Source organism: Accipiter gentilis, chromosome 36, assembly GCF_929443795.1.
Source record: "Accipiter gentilis chromosome 36, bAccGen1.1, whole genome shotgun sequence".
In the NCBI taxonomy this organism is placed as follows: Eukaryota; Metazoa; Chordata; class Aves; order Accipitriformes; family Accipitridae; genus Astur; species Astur gentilis.
This window is the reverse complement of record NC_064915.1, coordinates 1,888,877-1,916,362: the sequence shown is the minus strand read 5'-3', so window position 1 is coordinate 1,916,362 and position 27,486 is coordinate 1,888,877. Positions and strand designations below refer to the sequence as shown.

The following is a 27,486-nucleotide window of genomic DNA, read 5'->3' as shown; positions in this document are numbered from 1 at the left end:
GGGGGGGGTCCAGTAGGTTTTGGGGTCCTCATGGATGGGTGGGTGGTCTTGGGGTGCTCCTGGGGGGGGGGGGGTTGGGAGGGGTGGGGGGGTCCGAGGGGGGGGGGGGGGGGATTTTGGGGTGCGGGGGGGGGGGGTCTTACCTGGGGGCGTCGAAGCTGTCGTAGGAGCCGACGGTGTAATGGCGGAAAAGACGCTTGGCCTTGTCGCTGCGGCTCTCTGGGGGCACCCACATGGGGGGGGGCTTTGGGGGGGAGCACCCACTTTGGGGGACCCCCCCACCCCCCCCCCCCCCCCCAAGTTTTGGGTCTCGCTTTGGGGCTGGATTTGGGGTCCCCCCCCCTCACTCTGGGTTCAACTTAGGGGGCCAGGTGAGGGGGGGGGCATTTAGGGGTGCAGGGGGGGGGTCCCATTTGGGGGGGGGTCCCCACTTGGGGGTCCCACTTGGGGGTCAGGTGTGGGGCAGGTTGGGGGGTCCATATTTTGGGGGGGGGGGTCCCACTTAGGGCTCCATCTCGATGGGTCCCATTGCGTTGGGTCCAATTTTTGCCCCCCCCAGGTCATGGATCCCACTTGGGGGTCTCACTTAGGGGTCCCACTTGGGGGTCAGGTGTGGGGCAGGTTGGGGGTCCATATTTTGGGGGGGGGGGGTCCCACTTAGGGGTCCCTTTTAGGGCTCCATCTTGCTGGGTCCCATTGGGTTGGGACCAATTTTTGCCCCCCCCCCCGGCTATGGGTCCCACTTGGGGGTCCCACTTGGGGGTCCTACTTGGGGGGTCAGGTGTGGGGCAGGTTGGGGGTCCATATTTTGGGGGGGGGGGTCCCACTTAGGGGTCCCTTTTAGGGCTCCATCTTGCTGGGTCCCATTGGGTTGGGTCCAATTTTTGCCCCCCCCAGGTCATGGATCCCACTTGGGGGTCTCACTTAGGGGTCCCACTTGGGGGTCAGGTGTGGGGCAGGTTGGGGGTCCATATTTTGGGGGGGGGGTCCCACTTAGGGGTCCCTTTTAGGGCTCCATCTTGCTGGGTCCCATTGGGTTGGGACCAATTTTTGCCCCCCCCCAGGTTATGGGTCCCACTTGGGGGTCTCACTTAGGGGTCCCACTTGGGGGTCCCACTTGGGGGTCAGGTGTGGGGCAGGTTGGGGGTCCATATTTTTGGGGGGGGGGGTCCCACTTAGGGGTCCCATTTAGGGCTCCATCTTGATGGGTCCCATTGGGTTGGGTCCAATTTTTGACCCCCCCCAGGTCATGGATCCCACTTGGGGGTCTCACTTAGGGGTCCCACTTGGGGGTCAGGTGTGGGGCAGGTTGGGGGTCCCCCCCTCGTACCTGTCTTGCCCTCGGGGGTCCGGGCGGGCACCTCCTCGACGCAGTCGGAGGGGAACCAGCCGACGCGGCCACGGGCTTGGCCCTCCCAGAACCCCCCCTCGCCCACGCTCAGCACTGTGGGCAGTGGGGCGTGGGTGGGTGGGGGGGTGGGTGGGGGGTCCTGACCCACGGCGCGACCCACGGCCGCCCCGAGAGTCGCCCCCCACCCCCCGACCGAGCCCTCTTTTGGGGTCCCCCCCGTCCCACCTTCCTGAGAAGTGATGGGGAAATTTGGGGAGGGGGCTCTGCCCCACGGTGAGTCCTACAGACCCCCCCAAAAGTGGGCCCAGGGGTGGGGGGCAGCCAAAGGTCACCCTAAAAAGGGATCCAGGCACCCAGCACCCCTCCCAAATAGTGGGCCCAGGGGTCCGGGGCACCCAGCACCCATCCCAAATAATGGACCCAGGGGTCTTGGGCACCCACCACCCTTCCTAAACAGTGGACCCAGGTGTGGGGGGCACCCAAATCCCATCCCAAATAATGGACCTGGGCATCTGGAGCACCCAAATCCCATCCCAAATAAAGGACCCAGGTGTTGGGGGCACCCAAATCCCATCCCAAATAATGCACCCAGGGGTCCAGGGCACCCAGCACCCATCCCAAATAGTGGACCTGGGGTCTGGGGCACCCATATCCCATCCCAAATAATGGACCCAGGGGTGGGGGGCACCCAAATCCCATCCCAAATAATGGATGCAGGGGTCCAGGGCACCCAAATCCCATCCCAAATAGTGGACCTGGATATCTGAAGCACCCATGCACCCATCCCAAACAGAGGACCCAAGTGTTGGGGCACACAAATCCCATCCCAAATAAAGGACCCAGGGGTCTGGGGCACCCAAATCCCATCCCAAATAGTGGACCTGGGCATCCAGAGCACCCAAATCCCATCCCAAATAATGGACCTGGGCATCTGGAGCACCCAAATCCCATCCCAAATAATGGACCAAGGCCCCCAGGGCACCCAAATCCCATCCCAAATAAAGGACCCAGGTGTGGGGGGCACCCAAATCCCATCCCAAATAATGGACCTGGGCATCCAGAGCACCCAAATCCCATCCCAAATAATGGACCTGGGCATCTGGAGCACCCAAATCCCATCCCAAATAATGGACCAAGGCCCCCAGGGCACCCAAATCCCATCCCAAATAAAGGACCCAGGGGTCTTGGGCACCCACCACCCATCCCAAATAATGGACCTGGGCATCCAGAGCACCCAAATCCCATCCCAAATAATGGACCTGGGCATCCAGAGCACCCAAATCCCATCCCAAATAAAGGACCCAGGGGTCTTGGGCACCCAAATCCCATCCCAAATAATGGACCTGGGCATCCAGAGCACCCAAATCCCATCCCAAATAAAGGACCTAGGGGTCTGGGGCACCCAAATCCCATCCCAAATAATGGACCTGGGCATCCGGAGCACCCACCACCCATCCCAAATAAAGGACCCAGGGGTCTGGGGCACCCAAATCCCATCCCAAATAATGGACATAGGGGTCTGGGGCACCCAAATCCCATCCCAAATAAAGGACCCAGGGGTCTGGGGCACCCAAATCCCATCCCAAATAAAGGACCCAGGGGTCTGGGGCACCCAAATCCCATCCCAAATAAAGGACCCAGGGGTCTGGGGCACCCAAATCCCATCCCAAATAATGGACCTGGGCATCCGGAGCACCCACCACCCATCCCAAATAAAGGACCCAGGTGTTGGGGCACCCACCACCCATCCCAAATAATGGACCCAGGTGTGGGGGGCACCCAAATCCCATCCCAAATAATGGACTTGGGCATCCAGAGCACCCAAATCCCATCCCAAATAATGGACCCAGGGGTCCGGGGCACCCAAATCCCATCCCAAATAATGGACCAAGGCCCCCAGGGCACCCAAATCCCATCCCAAATAAAGGACCCAGGGGTCCGGGGCACCCAAATCCCATCCCAAATAATGGACCTGGGCATCTGGAGCACCCAAATCCCATCCCAAATAATGGATGCAGGCATACAGGGCACCCAAATCCCATCCCAAATAAAGGACCCAGGGGTCTGGGGCACCCAAATCCCATCTCAAATAAAGGACCCAGGTGTTGGGGCACCCACCACCCATCCCAAATAATGGACCCAGGGGTCCAGGGCACCCAAATCCCATCCTAAATAAAGGACCCAGGGGTCCGGGGCACCCAAATCCTATCCCAAATAATGGATGCAGGGGTCCAGGGCACCCAAATCCCATCCCAAATAATGGACCTGGGCATCCAGAGCACCCAAATCCCATCCTAAATAAAGGACCCAGGGGTCCGGGGCACCCAAATCCTATCCCAAATAATGGATGCAGGGGTCCAGGGCACCCAAATCCCATCCCAAATAATGGACCTGGGCATCCAGAGCACCCAAATCCCATCCCAAATAAAGGACCCAGGGGTCTGGGGCACCCAAATCCCATCCCAAATAATGGACCCAGGGGTCTGGGGCACCCAAATCCCATCCCAAATAAAGGACCCAGGGGTCTGGGGCACCCAAATCCCATCCCAAATAATGGACCTGGGCATCCGGAGCACCCACCACCCATCCCAAATAATGGACCCAGGTGTTGGGGCACCCACCACCCATCCCAAATAATGGACCCAGGTGTGGGGGGCACCCAAATCCCATCCCAAATAATGGACCTGGGCATCCGGAGCACCCACCACCCATCCCAAATAAGGGACCCAGGGGTCCGGGGCACCCAAATCCCATCCCAAATAATGGATGCAGGGGTCCAGGGCACCCACCACCCATCCCAAATAATGGATGCAGGCATACAGGGCACCCAAATCCCATCCCAAATAAAGGACCCAGGGGTCTGGGGCACCCAAATCCCATCCCAAATAATGGACCTGGGCATCCAGAGCACCCAAATCCCATCCCAAATAAAGGACCCAGGGGTCTGGGGCACCCAAATCCCATCTCAAATAATGGACCCAGGTGTTGGGGCACCCACCACCCATCCCAAATAATGGACCCAGGGGTCCAGGGCACCCAAATCCCATCCTAAATAAAGGACCCAGGGGTCCGGGGCACCCAAATCCCATCCCAAATAATGGATGCAGGGGTCCAGGGCACCCAAATCCCATCCCAAATAATGGACCTGGGCATCCAGAGCACCCAAATCCCATCCTAAATAAAGGACCCAGGGGTCCGGGGCACCCAAATCCTATCCCAAATAATGGATGCAGGGGTCCAGGGCACCCAAATCCCATCCCAAATAATGGACCTGGGCATCCAGAGCACCCAAATCCCATCCCAAATAAAGGACCCAGGGGTCTGGGGCACCCAAATCCCATCCCAAATAATGGACCCAGGGGTCTGGGGCACCCAAATCCCATCCCAAATAAAGGACCCAGGGGTCTGGGGCACCCAAATCCCATCCCAAATAATGGACCTGGGCATCCGGAGCACCCACCACCCATCCCAAATAATGGACCCAGGTGTTGGGGCACCCACCACCCATCCCAAATAATGGACCCAGGTGTGGGGGGCACCCAAATCCCATCCCAAATAATGGACCTGGGCATCCGGAGCACCCACCACCCATCCCAAATAAGGGACCCAGGGGTCCGGGGCACCCAAATCCCATCCCAAATAATGGATGCAGGGGTCCAGGGCACCCACCACCCATCCCAAATAATGGATGCAGGCATACAGGGCACCCAAATCCCATCCCAAATAAAGGACCCAGGGGTCTGGGGCACCCAAATCCCATCCCAAATAATGGACCTGGGCATCCAGAGCACCCAAATCCCATCCCAAATAAAGGACCCAGGGGTCTGGGGCACCCAAATCCCATCTCAAATAATGGACCCAGGTGTTGGGGCACCCACCACCCATCCCAAATAATGGACCCAGGGGTCCAGGGCACCCAAATCCCATCCTAAATAAAGGACCCAGGGGTCCGGGGCACCCAAATCCTATCCCAAATAATGGATGCAGGGGTCCAGGGCACCCAAATCCCATCCCAAATAATGGACCTGGGCATCCAGAGCACCCAAATCCCATCCCAAATAAAGGACCCAGGGGTCTGGGGCACCCAAATCCCATCCCAAATAAAGGACCCAGGGGTCTGGGGCACCCAAATCCCATCCCAAATAATGGACCTGGGCATCCGGAGCACCCACCACCCATCCCAAATAATGGACCCAGGTGTTGGGGCACCCACCACCCATCCCAAATAATGGACCCAGGTGTGGGGGGCACCCAAATCCCATCCCAAATAATGGACTTGGGCATCCAGAGCACCCAAATCCCATCCCAAATAAAGGACCCAGGGGTCCGGGGCACCCAAATCCCATCCCAAATAAAGGACCCAGGTGTTGGGGCACCCACCACCCATCCCAAATAATGGACCCAGGGGTCCAGGGCACCCAAATCCCATCCCAAATAAAGGACCCAGGGGTCTGGGGCACCCAAATCCCATCCCAAATAATGGACCAAGGCCCCCAGGGCACCCAAATCCCATCCCAAATAAAGGACCCAGGGGTCCGGGGCACCCAAATCCCATCCCAAATAATGGACCAAGGCCCCCAGGGCACCCAAATCCCATCCCAAATAATGGACCAAGGCCCCCAGGGCACCCAAATCCCATCCTAAATAAAGGACCCAGGGGTCCGGGGCACCCACCACCCATCCCAAATAATGGATGCAGGGGTCCAGGGCACCCACCACCCATCCCAAATCATGGACCTGGGCATCTGGAGCACCCAGCACCCGTCCCAAATCAAGGATGCAGGCCTACAGGGCCCCCAGCCCCCACCCCAAACGAAGGGCCCAGGTCCCCGGGGCGCCCAGCCCCCCTCGCGAAGAGAGGGCGCGGGGGTCCGCAGCACCCACCCTTGATGCGCTCGCCCTTGCTGAGGGAGAGCTCGCCCTCGCCCTGCGCCTGGTAGGGCTTCACCGCCAGGAACGTGCGCCCGGGCACGGCCGAGTAGAGTTTGCGCTTCACCCCCCGGGTGCCCAGGGTGCCCCCCGCGCCCCCGTCCCGGCCCAGGCCGCTGGAGCTGCCGGCGGGACGGACCGGGGAGGACCCCGACCCCGGGACCCCCCGGGGGGGACCCCCGGCCTCCCTCCGCACCCTGCCATCCGGGCGCCGGGACCCACAGACAGGGGTCTCGGGCACCCGGACTCCCACCCGAGGGGTCCCAGGGGGTCCCGGGCACCCGGACTCCCACCCAAAGGGTCCCGGACTCCCACCCTAGGGGTCCCAGACCCCACCCAAGGGGTCCCAGACCCCACCCAGGGGGTCCCAGGCACCCACACTCCCACCCAAGGGGTCCCAGACACCCAACCAAGGGGTCCCACACTCCCACCCAAGGGGTCCCAGGGGTCCCGGGCACCCGGACTCCCACCCAAGGGGTCCCAGACCCCCACTCAGAGGGTCCCAGGCACCCACCCAGGGGGTCCCAGGCACCCAGACACCCACCCAAGGGGTCCCACACTCCCACCCAAGGCGTCCCAGACTCCCACCCAAGGGGTCCCAGGGGTCCTGGGCACCAGGACTCCCACCCAAGGGGTCCTACACTCCCACCCAAGGGGTCCCAGACCCCACCCAGGGGGTCCCAGGCACCCACACTCCCACCCAAGGCGTCCCAGACACTCACCCAAGGGGTCCCACACTCCCACCCAAGGGGTCCCAGGGGTCCCGGGCACCCGGACTCCCACCCAAGGGGTCCCAGACCCCCACTCAGAGGGTCCCAGGCACCCACCCAGGGGGTCCCAGGCACCCAGACACCCACCCAAGGGGTCCCACACTCCCACCCAAGGCGTCCCAGACTCCCACCCAAGGGGTCCCAGGGGTCCTGGGCACCAGGACTCCCACCCAAGGGGTCCTACACTCCCACCCAAGGGGTCCCAGACCCCACCCAGGGGGTCCCAGGCACCCACACTCCCACCCAAGGGGTCCCAGACACCCACCCAAGGGGTCCCACACTCCCACCCAAGGGGTCCCAGGGGTCCTGGGCACCAGGACTCCCACCCAAGGGGTCCTACACTCCCACCCAAGGGGTCCTACACTCCCACCCAAGGGGTCCCAGACCCCACCCAGGGGGTCCCAGGCACCCACACTCCCACCCAAGGGGTCCCAGACACCCACCCAAGGGGTCCCACACTCCCACCCAAGGGGTCCCAGGGGTCCCAGGCACCCAGACTCCCACCCAAGGGGTCCTACACTCCCACCCAAGGGGTCCCAGACCCCACCCAGGGGGTCCCAGGCACCCACACTCCCACCCAAGGGGTCCCACACTCCCACCCAAGGCGTCCCAGACTCCCACCCAAGGGGTCCCAGGGGTCCCGGGCACCCGGACTCCCACCCAAGGGGTCCCAGACCCCCACTCAGAGGGTCCCAGGCACCCACCCAGGGGGTCCCAGGCACCCAGACACCCACCCAAGGGGTCCCACACTCCCACCCAAGGCGTCCCAGACTCCCACCCAAGGGGTCCCAGGGGTCCTGGGCACCAGGACTCCCACCCAAGGGGTCCTACACTCCCACCCAAGGGGTCCCAGACCCCACCCAGGGGGTCCCAGGCACCCACACTCCCACCCAAGGAGTCCCAGACACCCACCCAAGGGGTCCCACACTCCCACCCAAGGGGTCCCAGGGGTCCCAGGCACCCAGACTCCCACCCAAGGGGTCCTACACTCCCACCCAAGGGGTCCCAGACCCCACCCAGGGGGTCCCAGGCACCCACACTCCCACCCAAGGGGTCTCAGACTCCCACCCAGTTGGTCCCAGACCCTCACCCAGGGGGTCCCAGGCTCCCAGACACCCACCCAAGGGGTGTCAGACCCTCACCCAAGGGTCCCCAGCATCCCTCATCACCCTGGGACCCTGCACCCAGACCCCCACCCAAGGGGTCCCAGGCACCCAGACCCCCACCCAGGGGGTCCCAGGCACCCAGACCCTCACCCAAGGAGTCCCAGACCCCCAACCAGGGGGTCCCAGGCACCCAGACCCCCACCCAGAGGGTCCCAGACCCCCACCCAAGGAGTCCCAGACCCCCACCCAGGGGGTCCCAGGCACCCAGACCCCCACCCAGGGGACCCCCCCCACCCAAGAGACCCCCCCCCACCGGTACCTGGGTCTCCCCCGGGCCTGCCGTCGGGGTTCCTCGGGGTGCCGGCCGCGGGAGGGGGAACGGGCGCGAGCCCCCCGAGGGCTGCTGGCGCTACGGAGGGTGCCCGAGGGGGGTCGGGGAGCGGGGGGGGCACCGGGGGGACCCCTCAGCACCCACTCAGGGAGGGCGGCCCCCGTGTCGCTGTTGGCGCGCAGCAGGCGCTGGGGGGGCAGGGGGAGACCCCGCACCCCTTCCCGCCGTCGCCCAGCGAACTGGGGGCTCTCCTGGAACGGTACTGGGAGGGTGGGGAGGGGGGTGTCAAGGGGGGGGGGGGGGGGGGGTGCCCAGCATCCTTCATCACCAAGAGGATCCTGGCACCCAGACCCCCACCCAAGGGGTCCCAGACCCCCACCCAGGGGGTCCCAGGCACCCAGACCCCCACCCCAGGGGTCCCAGACCCCCACTCAGGGGGTCCCAGGCACCCAGACCCCCACCCAAGGGGTCTCAGATCCCCACCCAGGGGGTCCCAGGCACCCAGACTCCCACCTAAGGGGTTCCAGACCCCCACCCAGGGGGTCCCAGGCACCCAGACCCCCACCCCAGGGGTCCCAGACCCTCACTCAGGGGGTCCCAGGCACCCAGACCCCCACCCCAGGGGTCCCAGACCCCCACTCAGGGGGTCCCAGGCACCCAGACCCCCACCCAAGGGGTCTCAGATCCCCACCCAGGGGGTCCCAGGCACCCAGACTCCCACCTAAGGGGTTCCAGACCCCCACCCAGGGGGTCCCAGGCACCCAGACTCCCACCTAAGGGGTCCCAGACCCCCACCCAGGGGGGTCCCAGGCACCCAGACTCCCACCCAAGGGGTCCCAGACCCCCACTCAGGGGGGTCCCAGGCACCCAGACCCTCACCCAAGGGGTCCCAGACCCCTACGCAGGGGGTCCCAGGCACCCACACTCCCACCCAGGGGGTCTCAGACCCCCACCCAGGGGGTCCCAGATACCCAGACCCCCGCCCAAGAGGGTCCCAGGCACCCAGACCACCACCCCAGGGGTCCCAGACCCCCACTCAGGGGGTCCCAGGCACCCACCCAGGGGTCCCAGGCACCCAGACCCCCACCCAGGGGGTCTCAGATCCCCACCCAAGGGGTCCCAGACCCCCACCCAAGGAACCCAGGGCCTCACCTGTCACCGAACGGTGAGGACACCCATGTCCCCATGACCCCCCCCCCCATAGTGTCCCCCCCCCCCCACCCCCGTGTGCACCCACTCACCCACATCCGAGTCCCGGTGGTTTTTGATCAGCTCCCCCAGCTCGAAGTTCCCGGCGATGACGGCGACCTGGGGGGGGGGGGGGACGGGGGACGGTGACACGGCGGGGGGGTCGCCCAGGGGGTCCCCGTGCCGTGTGTCCCGTGTCCCGTGTCCGCCCCGTGTCCCACCTGGAAGGGCGTCTGCCCGCTGTTGTTCTTCACCTCCTTGTTGGCGCCGCGGTAGAGCAGGATGCGGGCGCAGCTCTCCTGGGGGGGCACCGACCGTGGGACCCCCACCCGTGGCCCGTGGGTCAATGTCCCCGTGTCCCCATCTCCCGTGGCCCTGGGTCCCCGTGGCCCTGTATCCCCATGTCCCATGTCCCATGTCCCATATCCCCATGTCCCCATATCCCATATCCCATATCCCACATCCCACGTCCCACATCCCACGTCCCCACCTTGTTGTAGAGCGCGCAGATGTGCAGTCCCATATCCCATATCCCATATCCCATATTCCATATCCAATATCCCATGTCCTCATGTTCCCATATCCCATATCCCATGTCCTCATGTTCCCATGTCCCATATCCCACTTCCCATATCCTCATGTTCCCATATCCCATATTCCATATCCCATGTCCCATATCCCATATCCCACATCCCACGTCCCCACCTTGTTGTAGAGCACACAGATGTGCAGCTCCATGTCCCATATCCCATATCCCATGTCCTCATGTTCCCATATCCCATATCCCACATCCCACATCCCACGTCCCACATCCCACGTCCCCACCTTGTTGTAGAGTGCGCAGATGTGCAGCCCCATGTCCCATATCCCATATCCCATGTTCCATATCCCATGTCCCATGTCCTCATGTTCCCATATCCCATATCCCACATCCCACATCCCCCATCCCACACCCCGCGTCCCCACCTTGTTGTAGAGCGCGCAGATGTGCAGCCCCATGTCCCATATCCCATATCCCATATCCCATGTCCCATATCCCATGTCCCATGTCCCATATCCCATGTCCCATATCCCATATCCCATGTCCCACATCCCCCATCCCACATCCCGCGTCCCCACCTTGTTGTAGAGCGCACAGATGTGCAGCCCCATATCCCATATCCCATATCCCACATCCCATGTCCTCATGTTGCCATATCCCATATCCCATATCCCATGTCCCACATCCCCCATCCCCCATCCCACATCCCACGTCCCCACCTTGTTGTAGAGCGCGCAGATGTGCAGCCCCATGTCCCATATCCCATGTCCCATATCCCATGTCCCATGTCCCATATCCCATATCCCATGTCCCATATCACATGTCCCACATCCCCCATCCCACACCCTGCGTCCCCACCTTGTTGTAGAGCGCGCAGATGTGCAGCCCCATGTCCCATATCCCATATCCCATATCCCATGTCCCATATCCCATGTCCCATATCCCATGTCCCATGTCCCATATCCCATATCCCATATCCCATGTCCCACATCCCACATCCCACACCCCACGTCCCCACCTTGTTGTAGAGCGCGCAGATGTGCAGCCCCATGTCCCATATCCCATGTTCCCATATCCCGTATCCCATGTCCCATATCCCATATCCCATGTCCCATATCCCATGTTCCCATATCCCATATCCCATGTCCCATATCCCATATCCCGTGTCCTCATGTTCCCATGTCCCATATCCCACGTCCCACATCCCCCATCCCACACCCCGCGTCCCCACCTTGTTGTAGAGCGCGCAGATGTGCAGCCCCATGTCCCATATCCCACGTCCCATATCCCATGTCCCATATCCCATATCCCATATCCCGTGTCCTCATGTTCCCATGTCCCATATCCCACGTCCCACATCCCCCATCCCACACCCCGCGTCCCCACCTTGTTGTAGAGCGCGCAGATGTGCAGCCCCATGTCCCATATCCCATGTCCCATATCCCATGTCCCATATCCCATATCCCGTGTCCCATATCCCATATCCCGTATCCCATATCCCACGTCCCCACATCCCCATCCCACACCCCGCGTCCCCACCTTGTTGTAGAGCGCGCAGATGTGCAGCCCCATGTCCCATATCCCATGTCCCATATCCCATGTCCCATATCCCATATCCCATATCCCATGTCCTCATGTTCCCATGTCCCATATCCCACGTCCCACATCCCCCATCCCACACCCCGCGTCCCCACCTTGTTGTAGAGCGCGCAGATGTGCAGCCCCATGTCCCATATCCCACGTCCCATATCCCATGTCCCATATCCCATATCCCATATCCCGTGTCCTCATGTTCCCATGTCCCATATCCCACGTCCCACATCCCCCATCCCACACCCCGCGTCCCCACCTTGTTGTAGAGCGCGCAGATGTGCAGCCCCATGTCCCATATCCCATGTCCCATATCCCATGTCCCATATCCCATATCCCGTGTCCCATATCCCATATCCCGTATCCCATATCCCACGTCCCCACATCCCCATCCCACACCCCGCGTCCCCACCTTGTTGTAGAGCGCGCAGATGTGCAGCCCCATGTCCCATATCCCATGTCCCATATCCCATGTCCCATATCCCATATCCCATATCCCATGTCCTCATGTTCCCATGTCCCATATCCCACGTCCCACATCCCCCATCCCACACCCCGCGTCCCCACCTTGTTGTAGAGCGCGCAGATGTGCAGCCCCATGTCCCATATCCCATGTCCCATATCCCATGTCCCATATCCCATGTCCCATGTCCCATATCCCATATCCCATGTCCCATATCACATGTCCCACATCCCCCATCCCACACCCTGCGTCCCCACCTTGTTGTAGAGCGCGCAGATGTGCAGCCCCATGTCCCATATCCCATATCCCATATCCCATGTCCCATATCCCATGTCCCATATCCCATGTCCCATGTCCCATATCCCATATCCCATATCCCATGTCCCACATCCCACATCCCACACCCCACGTCCCCACCTTGTTGTAGAGCGCGCAGATGTGCAGCCCCATGTCCCATATCCCATGTTCCCATATCCCGTATCCCATGTCCCATATCCCATATCCCATGTCCCATATCCCATGTTCCCATATCCCATATCCCATGTCCCATATCCCATATCCCGTGTCCTCATGTTCCCATGTCCCATATCCCACGTCCCACATCCCCCATCCCACACCCCGCGTCCCCACCTTGTTGTAGAGCGCGCAGATGTGCAGCCCCATGTCCCATATCCCACGTCCCATATCCCATGTCCCATATCCCATATCCCATATCCCGTGTCCTCATGTTCCCATGTCCCATATCCCACGTCCCACATCCCCCATCCCACACCCCGCGTCCCCACCTTGTTGTAGAGCGCGCAGATGTGCAGCCCCATGTCCCATATCCCATGTCCCATATCCCATGTCCCATATCCCATATCCCGTGTCCCATATCCCATATCCCGTATCCCATATCCCACGTCCCCACATCCCCATCCCACACCCCGCGTCCCCACCTTGTTGTAGAGCGCGCAGATGTGCAGCCCCATGTCCCATATCCCATGTCCCATATCCCATGTCCCATATCCCATATCCCATATCCCATGTCCTCATGTTCCCATGTCCCATATCCCACGTCCCACATCCCCCATCCCACACCCCGCGTCCCCACCTTGTTGTAGAGCGCGCAGATGTGCAGCCCCATGTCCCATATCCCATGTCCCATATCCCATGTCCCATATCCCATATCCCATATCCCATGTCCTCATGTTCCCATGTCCCATATCCCACGTCCCACATCCCCCATCCCACACCCCGCGTCCCCACCTTGTTGTAGAGCGCGCAGATGTGCAGCCCCATGTCCCATATCCCATGTCCCATGTCCCATGTCCCATGTCCCATGTCCCATATCCCATGTCCTCATGTTCCCATGTCCCATATCCCACATCCCACGTCCCACATCCCCATCCCACACCCCGCGTCCCCACCTTGTTGTAGAGCGCGCAGATGTGCAGCCCCATGTCCCATATCCCATATCCCATGTCCCATATCCCATGTCCCATATCCCATATCCCACATCCCACGTCCCCACCTTGTTGTAGAGCGCGCAGATGTGCAGCCCCATGTCCCATATCCCATATCCCATGTCCCATATCCCATGTCCTCATGTTCCCATGTCCCATATCCCATGTCCTCATGTTCCCATGTCCCATATCCCACGTCCCACATCCCCCATCCCACACCCCACGTCCCCACCTTGTTGTAGAGCGCGCAGATGTGCAGCCCCATGTCCCATATCCCATGTCCCATATCCCATGTCCCATATCCCATATCCCATATCCCATGTCCTCATGTTCCCATGTCCCATATCCCACGTCCCACATCCCCATCCCACACCCCGCGTCCCCACCTTGTTGTAGAGCGCGCAGATGTGCAGCCCCATGTCCCATATCCCATGTCCCATATCCCATGTCCCGTGTCCCATATCCCATATCCCGTATCCCACATCCCACGTCCCACATCCCCATCCCACACCCCGCGTCCCCACCTTGTTGTAGAGCGCGCAGATGTGCAGCCCCATGTCCCATATCCCATGTCCCATATCCCATGTCCCATATCCCATATCCCATATCCCATGTCCTCATGTTCCCATGTCCCATATCCCACGTCCCACATCCCCCATCCCACACCCCGCGTCCCCACCTTGTTGTAGAGCGCGCAGATGTGCAGCCCCATGTCCCATATCCCATGTCCCATATCCCATGTCCCATATCCCATGTCCCATGTCCCATATCCCATATCCCATGTCCCATATCACATGTCCCACATCCCCCATCCCACACCCTGCGTCCCCACCTTGTTGTAGAGCGCGCAGATGTGCAGCCCCATGTCCCATATCCCATATCCCATATCCCATGTCCCATATCCCATGTCCCATATCCCATGTCCCATGTCCCATATCCCATATCCCATATCCCATGTCCCACATCCCACATCCCACACCCCACGTCCCCACCTTGTTGTAGAGCGCGCAGATGTGCAGCCCCATGTCCCATATCCCATGTTCCCATATCCCGTATCCCATGTCCCATATCCCATATCCCATGTCCCATATCCCATGTTCCCATATCCCATATCCCATGTCCCATATCCCATATCCCGTGTCCTCATGTTCCCATGTCCCATATCCCACGTCCCACATCCCCCATCCCACACCCCGCGTCCCCACCTTGTTGTAGAGCGCGCAGATGTGCAGCCCCATGTCCCATATCCCACGTCCCATATCCCATGTCCCATATCCCATATCCCATATCCCGTGTCCTCATGTTCCCATGTCCCATATCCCACGTCCCACATCCCCCATCCCACACCCCGCGTCCCCACCTTGTTGTAGAGCGCGCAGATGTGCAGCCCCATGTCCCATATCCCATGTCCCATATCCCATGTCCCATATCCCATATCCCGTGTCCCATATCCCATATCCCGTATCCCATATCCCACGTCCCCACATCCCCATCCCACACCCCGCGTCCCCACCTTGTTGTAGAGCGCGCAGATGTGCAGCCCCATGTCCCATATCCCATGTCCCATATCCCATGTCCCATATCCCATATCCCATATCCCATGTCCTCATGTTCCCATGTCCCATATCCCACGTCCCACATCCCCCATCCCACACCCCGCGTCCCCACCTTGTTGTAGAGCGCGCAGATGTGCAGCCCCATGTCCCATATCCCATGTCCCATGTCCCATGTCCCATGTCCCATGTCCCATATCCCATGTCCTCATGTTCCCATGTCCCATATCCCACATCCCACGTCCCACATCCCCATCCCACACCCCGCGTCCCCACCTTGTTGTAGAGCGCGCAGATGTGCAGCCCCATGTCCCATATCCCATATCCCATGTCCCATATCCCATGTCCCATATCCCATATCCCACATCCCACGTCCCCACCTTGTTGTAGAGCGCGCAGATGTGCAGCCCCATGTCCCATATCCCATATCCCATGTCCCATATCCCATGTCCTCATGTTCCCATGTCCCATATCCCATGTCCTCATGTTCCCATGTCCCATATCCCACGTCCCACATCCCCCATCCCACACCCCACGTCCCCACCTTGTTGTAGAGCGCGCAGATGTGCAGCCCCATGTCCCATATCCCATGTCCCATATCCCATGTCCCATATCCCATATCCCATATCCCATGTCCTCATGTTCCCATGTCCCATATCCCACGTCCCACATCCCCATCCCACACCCCGCGTCCCCACCTTGTTGTAGAGCGCGCAGATGTGCAGCCCCATGTCCCATATCCCATGTCCCATATCCCATGTCCCGTGTCCCATATCCCATATCCCGTATCCCACATCCCACGTCCCACATCCCCATCCCACACCCCGCGTCCCCACCTTGTTGTAGAGCGCGCAGATGTGCAGCGCGGTGTTCCCGGACGCGTTCTGCGCCGCCGCCTCCGCCCCGTAGAAGAGGAGATGCTCCAGGTGCTGCGAGTGCCCGTGCTGGCACGCCTGCGGACGGGGACAGGGGACGGGGGGTCACGCTCCTGGGGACGGGGACGCAGCTGGGGACAAGGGGACAGGGGATGGGGACACGGCTGGGGACACAGCTGGGACAAGGGGACAGGGACACGGATGGGGACGCGGGGACAGGGACACGGCTGGGAACATGGGGACAGGTTTGGGGACATGGGGACACATCTGGGACAAGGGGACAGGGACACGGCTGGGAACATGGGGACAGGTTTGGGGACATGGGGACACATCTGGGGACAAGGGGACAGGGGATGGGGACACAGCTGGGGACATGGGGACAGGGGATGGGGACACAGCTGGGGACAAGGGGACAGGGACACGGATGGGGACATGGAGACAGGTTTGGGGACATGGGGACACATCTGGGACAAGGGGACAGGGACACGGATGGGGACGTGGGGACAGGGACACGGCTGGGAACATGGGGACAGGTTTGGGGACATGGGGACACATCTGGGACCAGGGGACAGGGACACGGCTGGGGACATGGGGACAGGTTTGGGGACATGGGGACACATCTGGGACCAGGGGACAGGGGATGGGGACACAGCTGGGGACAAGGGGACAGGGACACGGATGGGGACAAGGGGACAGGTTTGGGGACATGGGGACACATCTAGGACAAGGGGACAGGGGATGGGGACACAGCTGGGGACATGGGGACAGGGGATGGGGACACAGCTGGGGACAAGGGGACAGGGACACGGATGGGGACAAGGGGACAGGTTTGGGGACATGGGGACACATCTGGGACAAGGGGACAGGGACACGGATGGGGACGTGGGGACAGGGACACGGCTGGGAACATGGGGACAGGTTTGGGGACATGGGGACACATCTGGGACAAGGGGACAGGGACATGGATGGGGACATGGGGACAGGCTTGGGGACGCATCTGGGACAAGGGGACAGCTGGGGACATGGGGACAGGGGATGGGGACATGGCTGGGGACATGGGGACACATCTGGGGACAAGGGGACAGGGACACGGATGGGGACATGGGGACAGGTTTGAGGACATGGGGACACATCTGGGGACAAGGGGACAGGGATGCAGCTGGGAACATGGGGACAGGTTTGGGGACATGGGGACACATCTGGGACCAGGGGACAGGGACACGGATGGGGACATGGGGACAGGTTTAGGGACATGGGGACACATCTGGGGACAAGGGGACAGGGATGCAGCTGGGAACATTGGGACAGGTTTGGGGACGGGGGACAGGGGGACATGGGGACATGGGGATGGGGATACAGGGATATGGGGAAAGGGGGATACAGGGGGACATGGGGACATGGGGACAGGGGGACATGGGGACATGGGGACATGGGCACAGGGGGACATGTGGAGATGGAGATACAGGGACAGTGGGAAAATGGGATATTGGGACAGGGGGACAGGGGGACACAGGGAACCAAGGCCATGGGGAGATGGGGACACGAGGCCATGGGATATGGGGACATGGGGACACGCGGACATGGGGACATGAGGCCATGGGATATGGGGACGTGGGGACAAGGGGACACGGAGACATGGGGACATGGGGACGTGGGGACACAGGGACATGAGGCCATGGGATATGGGGACAAGGGGATATGGGGACACGGGGCCATGGGGACAGGGGGACATGGGGCCATGGGATATGGGGACATGAGGCCATGGGATATGGGAATGTGGGGATGTGGGGACAAGGGGATAAGGGGACATGGGGACAGGGGGACATGGGGACAAAGGGACAGGGGGAGCCAGGGCCATTGGGAGATGGGGACAGGAGGCCATGGGATATGGGGACGTGGGGACGTGGGGACACGGGGACACGGGGACATGGGGACATGGGATATGGGGACATGGGGACACGGGGACAGGGGGACACGGGGACACGGGGACATGGGGACAGAAGGCCATGGGATATGGGGACATGGGGACAGGGGGACACGGGGCCATGGGATATGGGGCCGTGGGGCCGTGGGGCCGTGGGGCGCGGGGTGCCCGTGGACCTGGTGGATCTCCTGCCAGCCGTTCTCGTCGACGGTGCCGATGTGGGCGCGGTTGTAGAGCAGGAGCTCGCAGCAGCGCGGGTCGCCCCCCACCATGGCCGTGTGGTAGAGGGGCGTCAGCCCCCGCCGGTCCTTGTAGTTCGGGGACCCCCCCAGGTCCAGCAGCGCCTGCGGGGGGACGCGGGCGACGGGGGCTGCACCCGCTGCGCCCGCTGCAGCCGGGCACCCACCCCACCCCGGCACCCGTCGCGCCCAGGCACCCCTGCGCCGAGGCGTGCACGGCACCCACGGCACCCACTGCACCCAGGCATGCACGGCACCCACGCACCCACCCCGGCACCCGTTGCGCTCAGGCACTGTTGCATTGAGGCATGCACGGCACCCACGGCACCCACACACCAAGGAATGCACGGCACCCACGGCATCCATGCACCCAGGCGTGCACGGCACCCACGGCACCCACCCCGGCACCCATTGCGCCCAGGCACTGTTGCATTGAGGCATGCACGGCACCCATGGCACCCACACACCAAGGAATGCACGGCACCCACAGCATCCATGCACCCAGGCGTGCACGGCACCCACGGCACCCATGCACCCACCCCGGCACCCATTGCGCCCAGGCACCCATGCACCAAGGCGTGCACGGCACCCACGGCACCCATGCACCCACCCCAGCACCCATTGCGCCCAGGCATTATTGTATCGAGGCATGCACGGCACCCATGGCACCCACTGCACCAAGGAATGCACGGCACCCACGGCATCCGTGCACCCAGGCATGCACGGCACCCACAGCACCCACGCACCCACCCCGGCACCCATTGCGCCCAGGCACTGTTGCATTGAGGCATGCACGGCACCCACGGCACCCACTGCACCAAGGAATGCACGGCACCCACGGCATCCATGCACCCAGGCGTGCACGGCACCCACGGCACCCATGCACCCACCCCGGCACCCATTGCGCCCAGGCACCCATGCACCAAGGCGTGCACGGCACCCACGGCACCCATGCACCCACCCCAGCACCCATTGCGCCCAGGCACTGTTGCATTGAGGCATGCACAGCACCCACGGCACCCACTGCACCAAGGAACGCACGGCACCCACAGCATCCATGCACCCAGGCATGCACAGCACCCACACACCCACCCCGGCACCCGTTGCGCCCAGGCACTGTTGCATTGAGGCATGCACGGCACCCATGGCACCCACACACCAAGGAATGCACGGCACCCACGGCATCCATGCACCCAGGCGTGCACAGCACCCACGGCACCCATGCACCCACCCCGGCACCCATTGCGCCCAGGCACCCATGCACCAAGGCATGCACGGCACCCACGGCACCCATGCACCCACCCCAGCACCCATTGCGCCCAGGCATTATTGTATCGAGGCATGCACGGCACCCACGGCACCCACTGCACCAAGGAATGCACGGCACCCACGGCGCCCATGCACCCACCCCGGCACCCATTGCGCCCAGGCACCCATGCACCGAGGCATGCACAGCACACCCATGCACCCACCCCGGCACCCGTTGCGCCCAGGCATTATTGCATCGAGGCATGCACGGCACCCATGGCACCCATGCACCAAGGAATACCACGGCACCCATGCACCAACGCACGCATGGCACCCACAGCACCCATGCACCCACGCCAGCACCCGTCGCACCCAGGCACCCATGCACCGAGGTATGCACAGCACCCACGCACCGAGGCATGCACGGCACCCGCGGCACCCATGCACCCACCCCGGCACCCGCTGCGCCCAGGCACTATTGCAATCAAAGCATGCACAGCACCCACGGCACCCACGCGCCCACAGCACCCGTTGCACCCACGCCACCCCGGCACCCACTGCACCTGCGCCGGCGCAGCACCCATGCGCCCGTTGCACCCATCCCACCCGCACACCCGTTGCACCCTCGCATGCTGCAGGAGCATGCGCAGCACCCCGCGCGCCCCTGCACGCTACCTGGGCACGTGCGGCGCCCTTGCCCACCCGTGGGTGCCCACGCACGCCCGTGGGTGCCCAGACATGCCCCATGCCCACCCGTGGGTGCCAATGAACGACCATGAACCCCCACCCAAGCCCACCCACGGGTGCCCATGCCCACCAGTGGGTGCCTGTGCCCACCCGTGGGTGCCAAGGCATGCCCATGAGCCCCGCTCATGCCGACCCACGGGTGCCCGTGCCCACCCGTGGGTGCCTGTGCCCACCCGTGGGTGCCAAAGCATGCCCATGAGCCCCGCTCATGCCGACCCACGGGTGCCCGTGCCCACCCGTGGGTACCCACGCCCACCCGTGGATACCCACAGACGCCCCGTACCCCCCCATGGGTGCCAATGAACGCCCACGAACTCCCACCAGTGGGTGCCTATGCCCACCCGTGGGTGCCAAGGCATGCCTATGAGCCCCACTCAAGCCCACCCACGGGTGCCCGTGCCCACCCGTGGGTGCCTGTGCCCACCCGTGGGTGCCAAAGCATGCCCATGAGCCCCACTCAAGCCCACCCACGGGTGCCCGTGCCCACCAGTGGGTGCCTGTGCCCACCCGTGGGTGCCAAGGCATGCCTATGAGTCCCACTCAAGCCCACCCACGGGTGCCCGTGCCCACCAGTGGGCGCCTGTGCCCACCCGTGGGTGCCAAAGCATGCCCATGAGCCCCGCTCATGCCGACCCACGGGTGCCCATGCCCACCCATGGGTGCCTATGCCCACCCGTGGGTGCCAAGGCACGGCTATGAGCCCCACTCACGCCCACCCACGGGTGCCCGTGCCCACCCGTGGGTGCCAATGAACGCCCACGAACCCCCCCCAAGCCCACCCACGGGTACCCAACCACGCCCCTGCGCCCACCCGTGGGTGCCCACCCGTGGGTTGCCCACCCGTGGGTGCCCCACCCGTGGGTGCCTACCAGCAGGGCGGGGTAGCGGCGGGTGCAGACGGCGCGGTGGAGCGCGGTGGCCCCGTCGCGGGCGCGGAAATCGAGGTGGGCCCCCCCGAGACACAGCAGGCGGATGATCTCCACCTCCCCCGGACCCTCCCGCTGCGCCGCCAGCGTCAGGGGGGTCTCTGTGGGGGTTTGGGGGGGGGGGGGGGGACAGGGGGACACCCCTGTCACCCCAGGCACCCCTGGGAGGGGGGGGGGGGGTGGAGGTGGAGGGGATGGGGGGGGGACATGGGGGGGTGTGGGGGGGATTGGGGAGATGGGGGGCATGGGGGGCTATGGGGACATTGGGGACATGGGGGGCTATGGGGACATTGGGGGGGCTATGGGGACATTGGGGACATGGGGGGCTATGGGGACATTGGGGACATTGGGGACATGGGGGGGCTATGGGGACATTGGGGGGGCTATGGGGACATTGGGGACATGGGGACATTGGGGACATGGGGGGCTATGGGGACATTGGGGGGGCTATGGGGACATTGGGGACATGGGGACATTGGGGACATGGGGGGCTATGGGGACATTGGGGGGGCTATGGGGACATTGGGGACATGGGGACATTGGGGACATGGGGTGGGTATGGGGACATGGGGGGGCTATGGGGACATTGGGGACATGGGGGGCTATGGGGGGATTTGGGACATGGGGGGGATTGGGGACATGGGGGACATGGGGGACATGGGGGACATGGGGGGGGCTATGGGAACATTGGGGACATGAGGGGATTGGGGACATTGGGGACATGGGGGACATGGGGGGGATTGGGGACATTGGGGGCATGGGGGGGATTGGGGACATGGGGGGGCTATGGGGACATTGGGGGGGCTATGGGGACATTGGGGACATGGGGACATTGGGGACATGGGGGCTATGGGGACATTGGGGGCTATGGGGACATTGGGGGGGCTATGGGGACATTGGGGACATGGGGACACTGGGGACATGGGGGGGATTGGGGACATGGGGGGGGCTCTGGGGACATTGGGGACATGGGGGGCTATGGGGACATGGGGGGGCTATGGGGACATTGGGGGGCTATGGGGACATTGGGGACATGGGGGGATTGGGGACATTGGGGACATGGGGGGCTATGGGGACATGGGGGACACGGGGGGTATTGGGGACATTGGGGACATGGGGGGCTATGGGGACATTGGGGACATGGGGGGCTATGGGGACATTGGGGACATGGGGGACATTTGGAGATGTGGGGTCATGGGGGGGCTATGAGGACACTGGAGACATGGGGGGGGTATGGGGACATGGGGGACATGGGGGGGGTATTGGGGACATTGGGGCCATGGGGGCCATGGGGACATCACGGGGCGAAGGGGCCATCGGGGCTCGGGGACCCGGGGGGGTGTCAGGGGGTGGCTCGGGGGGGGGGTGACACGGGGGTCCTCAGGGCCACCCCAGGGTGTGACACCAGGAACGGGGGGGGGGTCCCCAGGGGTCTGGGGGGGGGGGTCCCCAGGCTTTGAGGGGGGGGGTCCCCAAGGGTCTCAGGGGTCTGGGAGGGGGGTCCCCAGGGGTCGGGGGGGGGTCCCCAGGGGTTGGGGGGGGGGTCCCCAAGGTTCTGGGGGAGAGTCCCCAGGGGTCAGGGGGGGTTCCCAGGGGTCTCAGGGCCACCCCAGGGTGTGACACCAGGAACGGGGGGGGGGGGTCCCCCGGTGTTTTGGGGGGGGGGGTCTCACTCACCCCCCGAGTCGGAGTCGTGGTAGTTGGGGTCGAGGCCGCGGTCGAGCAGCCGCGCCACCTTCTCGGCCGAGCCGTGCTGCACGTAGTCCAGAAACTTCCGCAGCCCCGTCTGGGGGGGGTGGGGGGGGGACACACATTTTTTTTGGGGGGGGGGGGGGGGCCCAGGGGGTCACACGGGGTCACTGGGGCGAGGGGTCGCGGGGGGGACGTATGAGAGGAGGCGGGGAGAGGGGATGGGGGGGGGGGGAACACTGGCCTGGGGGGGGGACATGGGGGTATTGGGGGGGGGGCACAGGGAGGGGCGTGGCAAGGTGGGCGTGGTCGGGTGGGCGTGGCCACGCCCACCCGGTCACGCCCACCCGGCCACGCCACTGGTAGAAGGGGCGGGTCCGCGCGTTTGGGGGAAGGGGAAAGGGGTGGGGGCGTGGTCGCGGTGGGCAGGGCATAGAGGGGGCGTGGCCGGGGAAAGGGGCGTGGCCGGGGGCGGTCCCACCTTGGTGTGCAGCTTGGCCAGCTGCTTCTCGTCCAGGTTGGTTTGTTTGTAGACCCGGGTCTTGTAGCGGAACTGGGGGGGGGGGGGCGGGGCGTCAGCGGGGACACGCCCACCCCTGGGTAGAGGACACGCCCCCGTGGCCGAGGGACACGCCCCCTTTCTGTGCACCCCCTGCTTCCCATTCAACCCCCCCAAGCCACTCCCCCCCATCTGCAGGCCGCGCCCCCTTTAGGCTCCGCCCACTCGCGGGAAGCCCCGCCCTAAGCCCCGCCCGCAGAGGCCCTGCCCGCTCTGTGGCCACGCCCACCAAAAGGCAGGCCACGCCTACCTCGAGGTAGGCCACGCCCTGGTCGGGGGGGTGTCAACCCAGAGGAGAAGCCCCACCCCCAAGCCCCCCACGCTCTCAGGCCACGCCCACCCCTTGGCCACGCCCACCCAGAGGTAGAGCTCTGCCTGACACCCACAAGAGGGGATTCCCTTGGGGGTAGCCCCACCCCACCCACTCGGGCCACGCCCCTCCATGGCCACGCCCATCCCTTGGCCACGCCCACCTTTCGACCACGCCCGCCTCAAGCTAGAACCCTTTCTACTCAAAGCTCAGCCACAAGGCCAGGGGGTTGGTTGGGGGAGGGGGGAGGGGGAATTCCCTTAGGGCGTAGCCCACCCCACCCCCTCAGGCCACTCCCACACCCTGACCACGCCCACCCCCTGACCACGCCCACCTCAAGCTACAAACCCTCTCTACTCTAAGCTCACCCACAGGGCTGAGGATTGGGGGGGGGGGGGGGGGGAATGATGTTCCCCTTCGGGTGTAGCCCACTCCACCCCCCTACGCCCCGCCCCTACTGCCCCACCCACCCCTGACCACGCCCACTCCTGACCACACCCACCTCAAACTAGAACCCTCTCTCCTCCAAGCTCAACCCACAAGGCCGGGGGGGGGGATGGATGCCGATTCCCTTCGGGCGTAGCCCCACCCCGCCCCCTCAGGCCCCACCCTCGCGACCACGCCCACCCGCTGACCACGCCCACCCCTGACCACGCCCACCTCAAGCTACAAACCCTCTCTACTCCAAGCTCACCCACAAAGCCGGGGGGGGGGATGGATGCCGATTCCCTTCGGGCGTAGCCCCACCCCACCCCCTCAGGCCCCACCCTCGCGACCACGCCCACCCCCGACCACGCCCACCCCCTGACCACGCCCACCTCAATATACAAACCCTCTCCACTCCAAGCTCACCCACAAGGCCAGGGGGGGAGGGATGGATGCCGATTCCCTTCGGGCGTAGCCCTACCCCACCCCCCTCAACCCCGCCCCTTCCGGCCCCACCCACCTCGAGGTAGGGCACGCCCTGGTCGAAGCTCTGCGGGTAGTCGCGCAGGGGCCGCTCCTCGTCGAGGAACTTGGCGTCGCGGCCGGCGGCGGCGGGCTGGAAGAGGCCGTAGTTGAGGCCGTCGTGGAGCCCCTCGGTCAGGGCGCAGAGCAGCTGCTGCTTGGCCGCCCACACCGCCGCCCCCGGGTCGAAGCGCAGGCACTTCTGGGGGGGGGGGGGGGCACCCACGTCTGGGACCCCCCCCCGCCCGGCACCCCCAGGGTCACGGAACCCCAGAATGGGGGCACCCGTGACCCCCGGGGTCAGAGTCTTCCCCCACCCGTCACCCGCAGGGTCAGGGACCCCCCCAAAATGGGGGCGCCCATCACCCCTGGGGTCAGGGACCCCCCCCCCACCCATCACCCCTGGGGTCAGGGACCCCCCGCACCCATGACCCGCAGGGTCAGGGACCCCCAAATTGGGGGCACCCATCACCCCTGGGGTCAGGGCCCCCCCCCACCCGTCACCCGCAGGGTCAGGGACCCCCCCCCACCCATCACCCCTGGGGTCAGGGACCCCCCAAAATGGGGGCACCCATCACCCCTGGGGTCAGGGACCCCCCCACCCGTGACCCGCAGGGGCAGGGACCCCCAAATTGGGGGCACCCATCACCCCTGGGGTCAGGGCCCCCCCCCACCCGTCACCCGCAGGGTCAGGGACCCCCCAAATTGGGGGGCACCCATAACCCCTGGGGTCAGGGACCCCCCCCACCCATCACCCCTGGGGTCAGGGACCCCACAAAATGGGGGCACCCATCACCCCTGGGATCAGGGACCCCCCCCACCCATGACCCACAGGGTCAGGGTCTCCCCCCACCCATCACCTGCAGGGTCAGGGACCCCCCAGAATGGGGGCACCCATCGCCCCTGGGGTCAGGGACCCCCCCCACCCGTCACCCGCAGGGTCAGGGACCCCCCAAAATGGGGGCACCCATCACCCCTGGGGTCATGGACCCCTCCCACCCATGACCCACAGGGTCAGGGACCCCCCAAAATGGGGGCACCCATCACCCCTGGGGTCAGGGACCCCCCCCCCACCCGTCACCCGCAGGGTCAGGGACCCCCCCAAAATGGGGGCACCCATCACCCCTGGGGTCAGGGACACCCCCCCCACCCATCACCCACAAGGTCAGGGACCCCCCCCCCACCCCATCATCCCTGGGGTCAGGGACCCCCCCCACCCATCACCCCTGGGGTCAGGGACCCCCACACCCATCACCCGCAGGGTCAGGGACCCCCAAATTTGGGGCACCCATCACCCCTGGGGTCAGGGACCCCCCCCACCCATGACCCACAGGGTGGGGTCTCCCCCCACCCATCACCTGCAGGGTCAGGGACCCCCCAAAATGGGGGCACCCATCACCCCTGGGGTCAGGGACCCCCCCCACCCATCACCTGCAGGGTCAGGGACCCCCAAAATGGGGGCACCCATTACCCCTGGGGTCAGGGTCTCCCCCCCACCCATGACCCCTGGGGTCAGAGACCCCCCCCACCCACCACCCCTGGGGTGAGGGACCCCCCCCCACCCATCACCCACAGGGTCAGGGACCCCCCCAAAATGGGGGCACCCATCACCCCTGGGGTCAGGAACCCCCCCACCCATCACCCCTGGGGTCAGGGACCCCCCCCCGTTTTGGGGACCTGCTCTAGATTTGGGGGACCCCCCCCATATTTCGGGGGGACATGCCCTATCTTTGGGGATCCCCCATACTTTTAGGGACCCCCCCCCATAATTTAGGGACCCCACCCCCTAATTTTGGGACCCCCCTACTTTTAGGGACCCCCCCCATCATTTCGGGGACCCCCCCATACTGGTGGGACCCCCCCTATATTTTTGGGACCCCCCCCCCAGTTTTGGGGGAACCCCTATTTTGAGAGACCCCCCCCAAATCTTTGCCCCCCCCCCTATTTTTTGGGACCCCACCCCTATTTTTGGGCACCACCCCTATTTTTTTGGGACCCCCCCCCCATTTTTGAGGACCCCCCTATTTTTTTGAGGACCCCTATTTTTGGGGGGGACACCCCTATATTTTGCCCCCCCCCATATTTTAAGCCCCCCCTTTACTCCTAGGGCCCCCCACTTCCCCCCAAACCCCCTCCCCCAACCCCAGCCCCCCCCCAAATTTTTCAAGCCCCCCCCCCTCTAATTTTTGGGGACCCCCCCTCTAATTTTTTTACACCCCCCCTCTAATTTCTGGGGACCCCCCTATACTTTGAGCCCCCCCACTTCCCCCCAAACCCCCTCCCCCAACCCCAGCCCCCCCCCCAAATTTTTCAAGACCCCCCCCTAATTTTTGGGGACCCCCCCCCTCCAATTTTTTAAGACCCCCCCTCTAATTTTTGCCCCCCCCTTTACTTCGAGCCCCCCCCTTTACTCCTAGGCCCCCCCCTTCCCTCCAAACCCCCTCCCCCAACCCCAGCCCCCCCCCAAATTTTTTAAGACCCCCCCCCCTCTAACTTTTTAAGACCCCCCCCTCTAATTTTTGGAGACCCCCCCCCATATTTTAAGCCCCCCCCCTTTACTCCTAGGCCCCCCCCTTCCCTCCAAACCCCCTCCCCCAACCTCAATCCCCCCCAAATTTTTGAAGACCCCCCCCCCAAAATTTTTTAGGACCCCCCCCCTCATTTTTGGGGACCCCCCCCCCCCTTTGAAAACCTCACCGTCTGGTGCAGGTCAGGGATCCCGATGCGAAAAACCATCATACTGAAGTGGGTGTC

General features: G+C 64.0%; 1 protein-coding gene across 1 annotated transcript; it reads right to left on the bottom strand.

Moving 5' to 3' along the window:
* Positions 1-130: 130 nt before the first annotated feature.
* LOC126034885 (SH3 and multiple ankyrin repeat domains protein 1-like) lies at positions 131-27,486 on the bottom strand. Its single transcript, XM_049792742.1, has 13 exons — positions 27,430-27,486; positions 24,731-24,934; positions 23,397-23,468; positions 22,904-23,012; positions 21,170-21,327; positions 18,243-18,410; positions 16,104-16,220; positions 9,897-9,974; positions 9,729-9,795; positions 8,476-8,749; positions 6,236-6,402; positions 1,331-1,444; positions 131-219 (listed from the first exon to the last, which is right to left on the bottom strand). The coding sequence occupies exons 1-13, from the start codon at positions 27,469-27,471 to the stop codon at positions 140-142; spliced, it is 1,650 nt and encodes a 549-aa protein (XP_049648699.1). The 5' UTR covers positions 27,472-27,486; the 3' UTR covers positions 131-139.

Coding starts and splice junctions, on each gene's coding strand:
- LOC126034885 (XM_049792742.1), bottom strand. CDS start 27,471: ATGATGGTTTTTCGCATCGGGATCCCTGACCTGCACCAGACG. Junction 8,750..9,728: donor CCACCGGGACTCGGATGTGG/GTGAGTGGGTGC, acceptor CCACCCTCCCAG/TACCGTTCCAGGAGAGCCCC. Junction 220..1,330: donor GACCCCCGAGGGCAAGACAG/GTACGAGGGGGG, acceptor GGGTGCCCCCAG/AGAGCCGCAGCGACAAGGCC.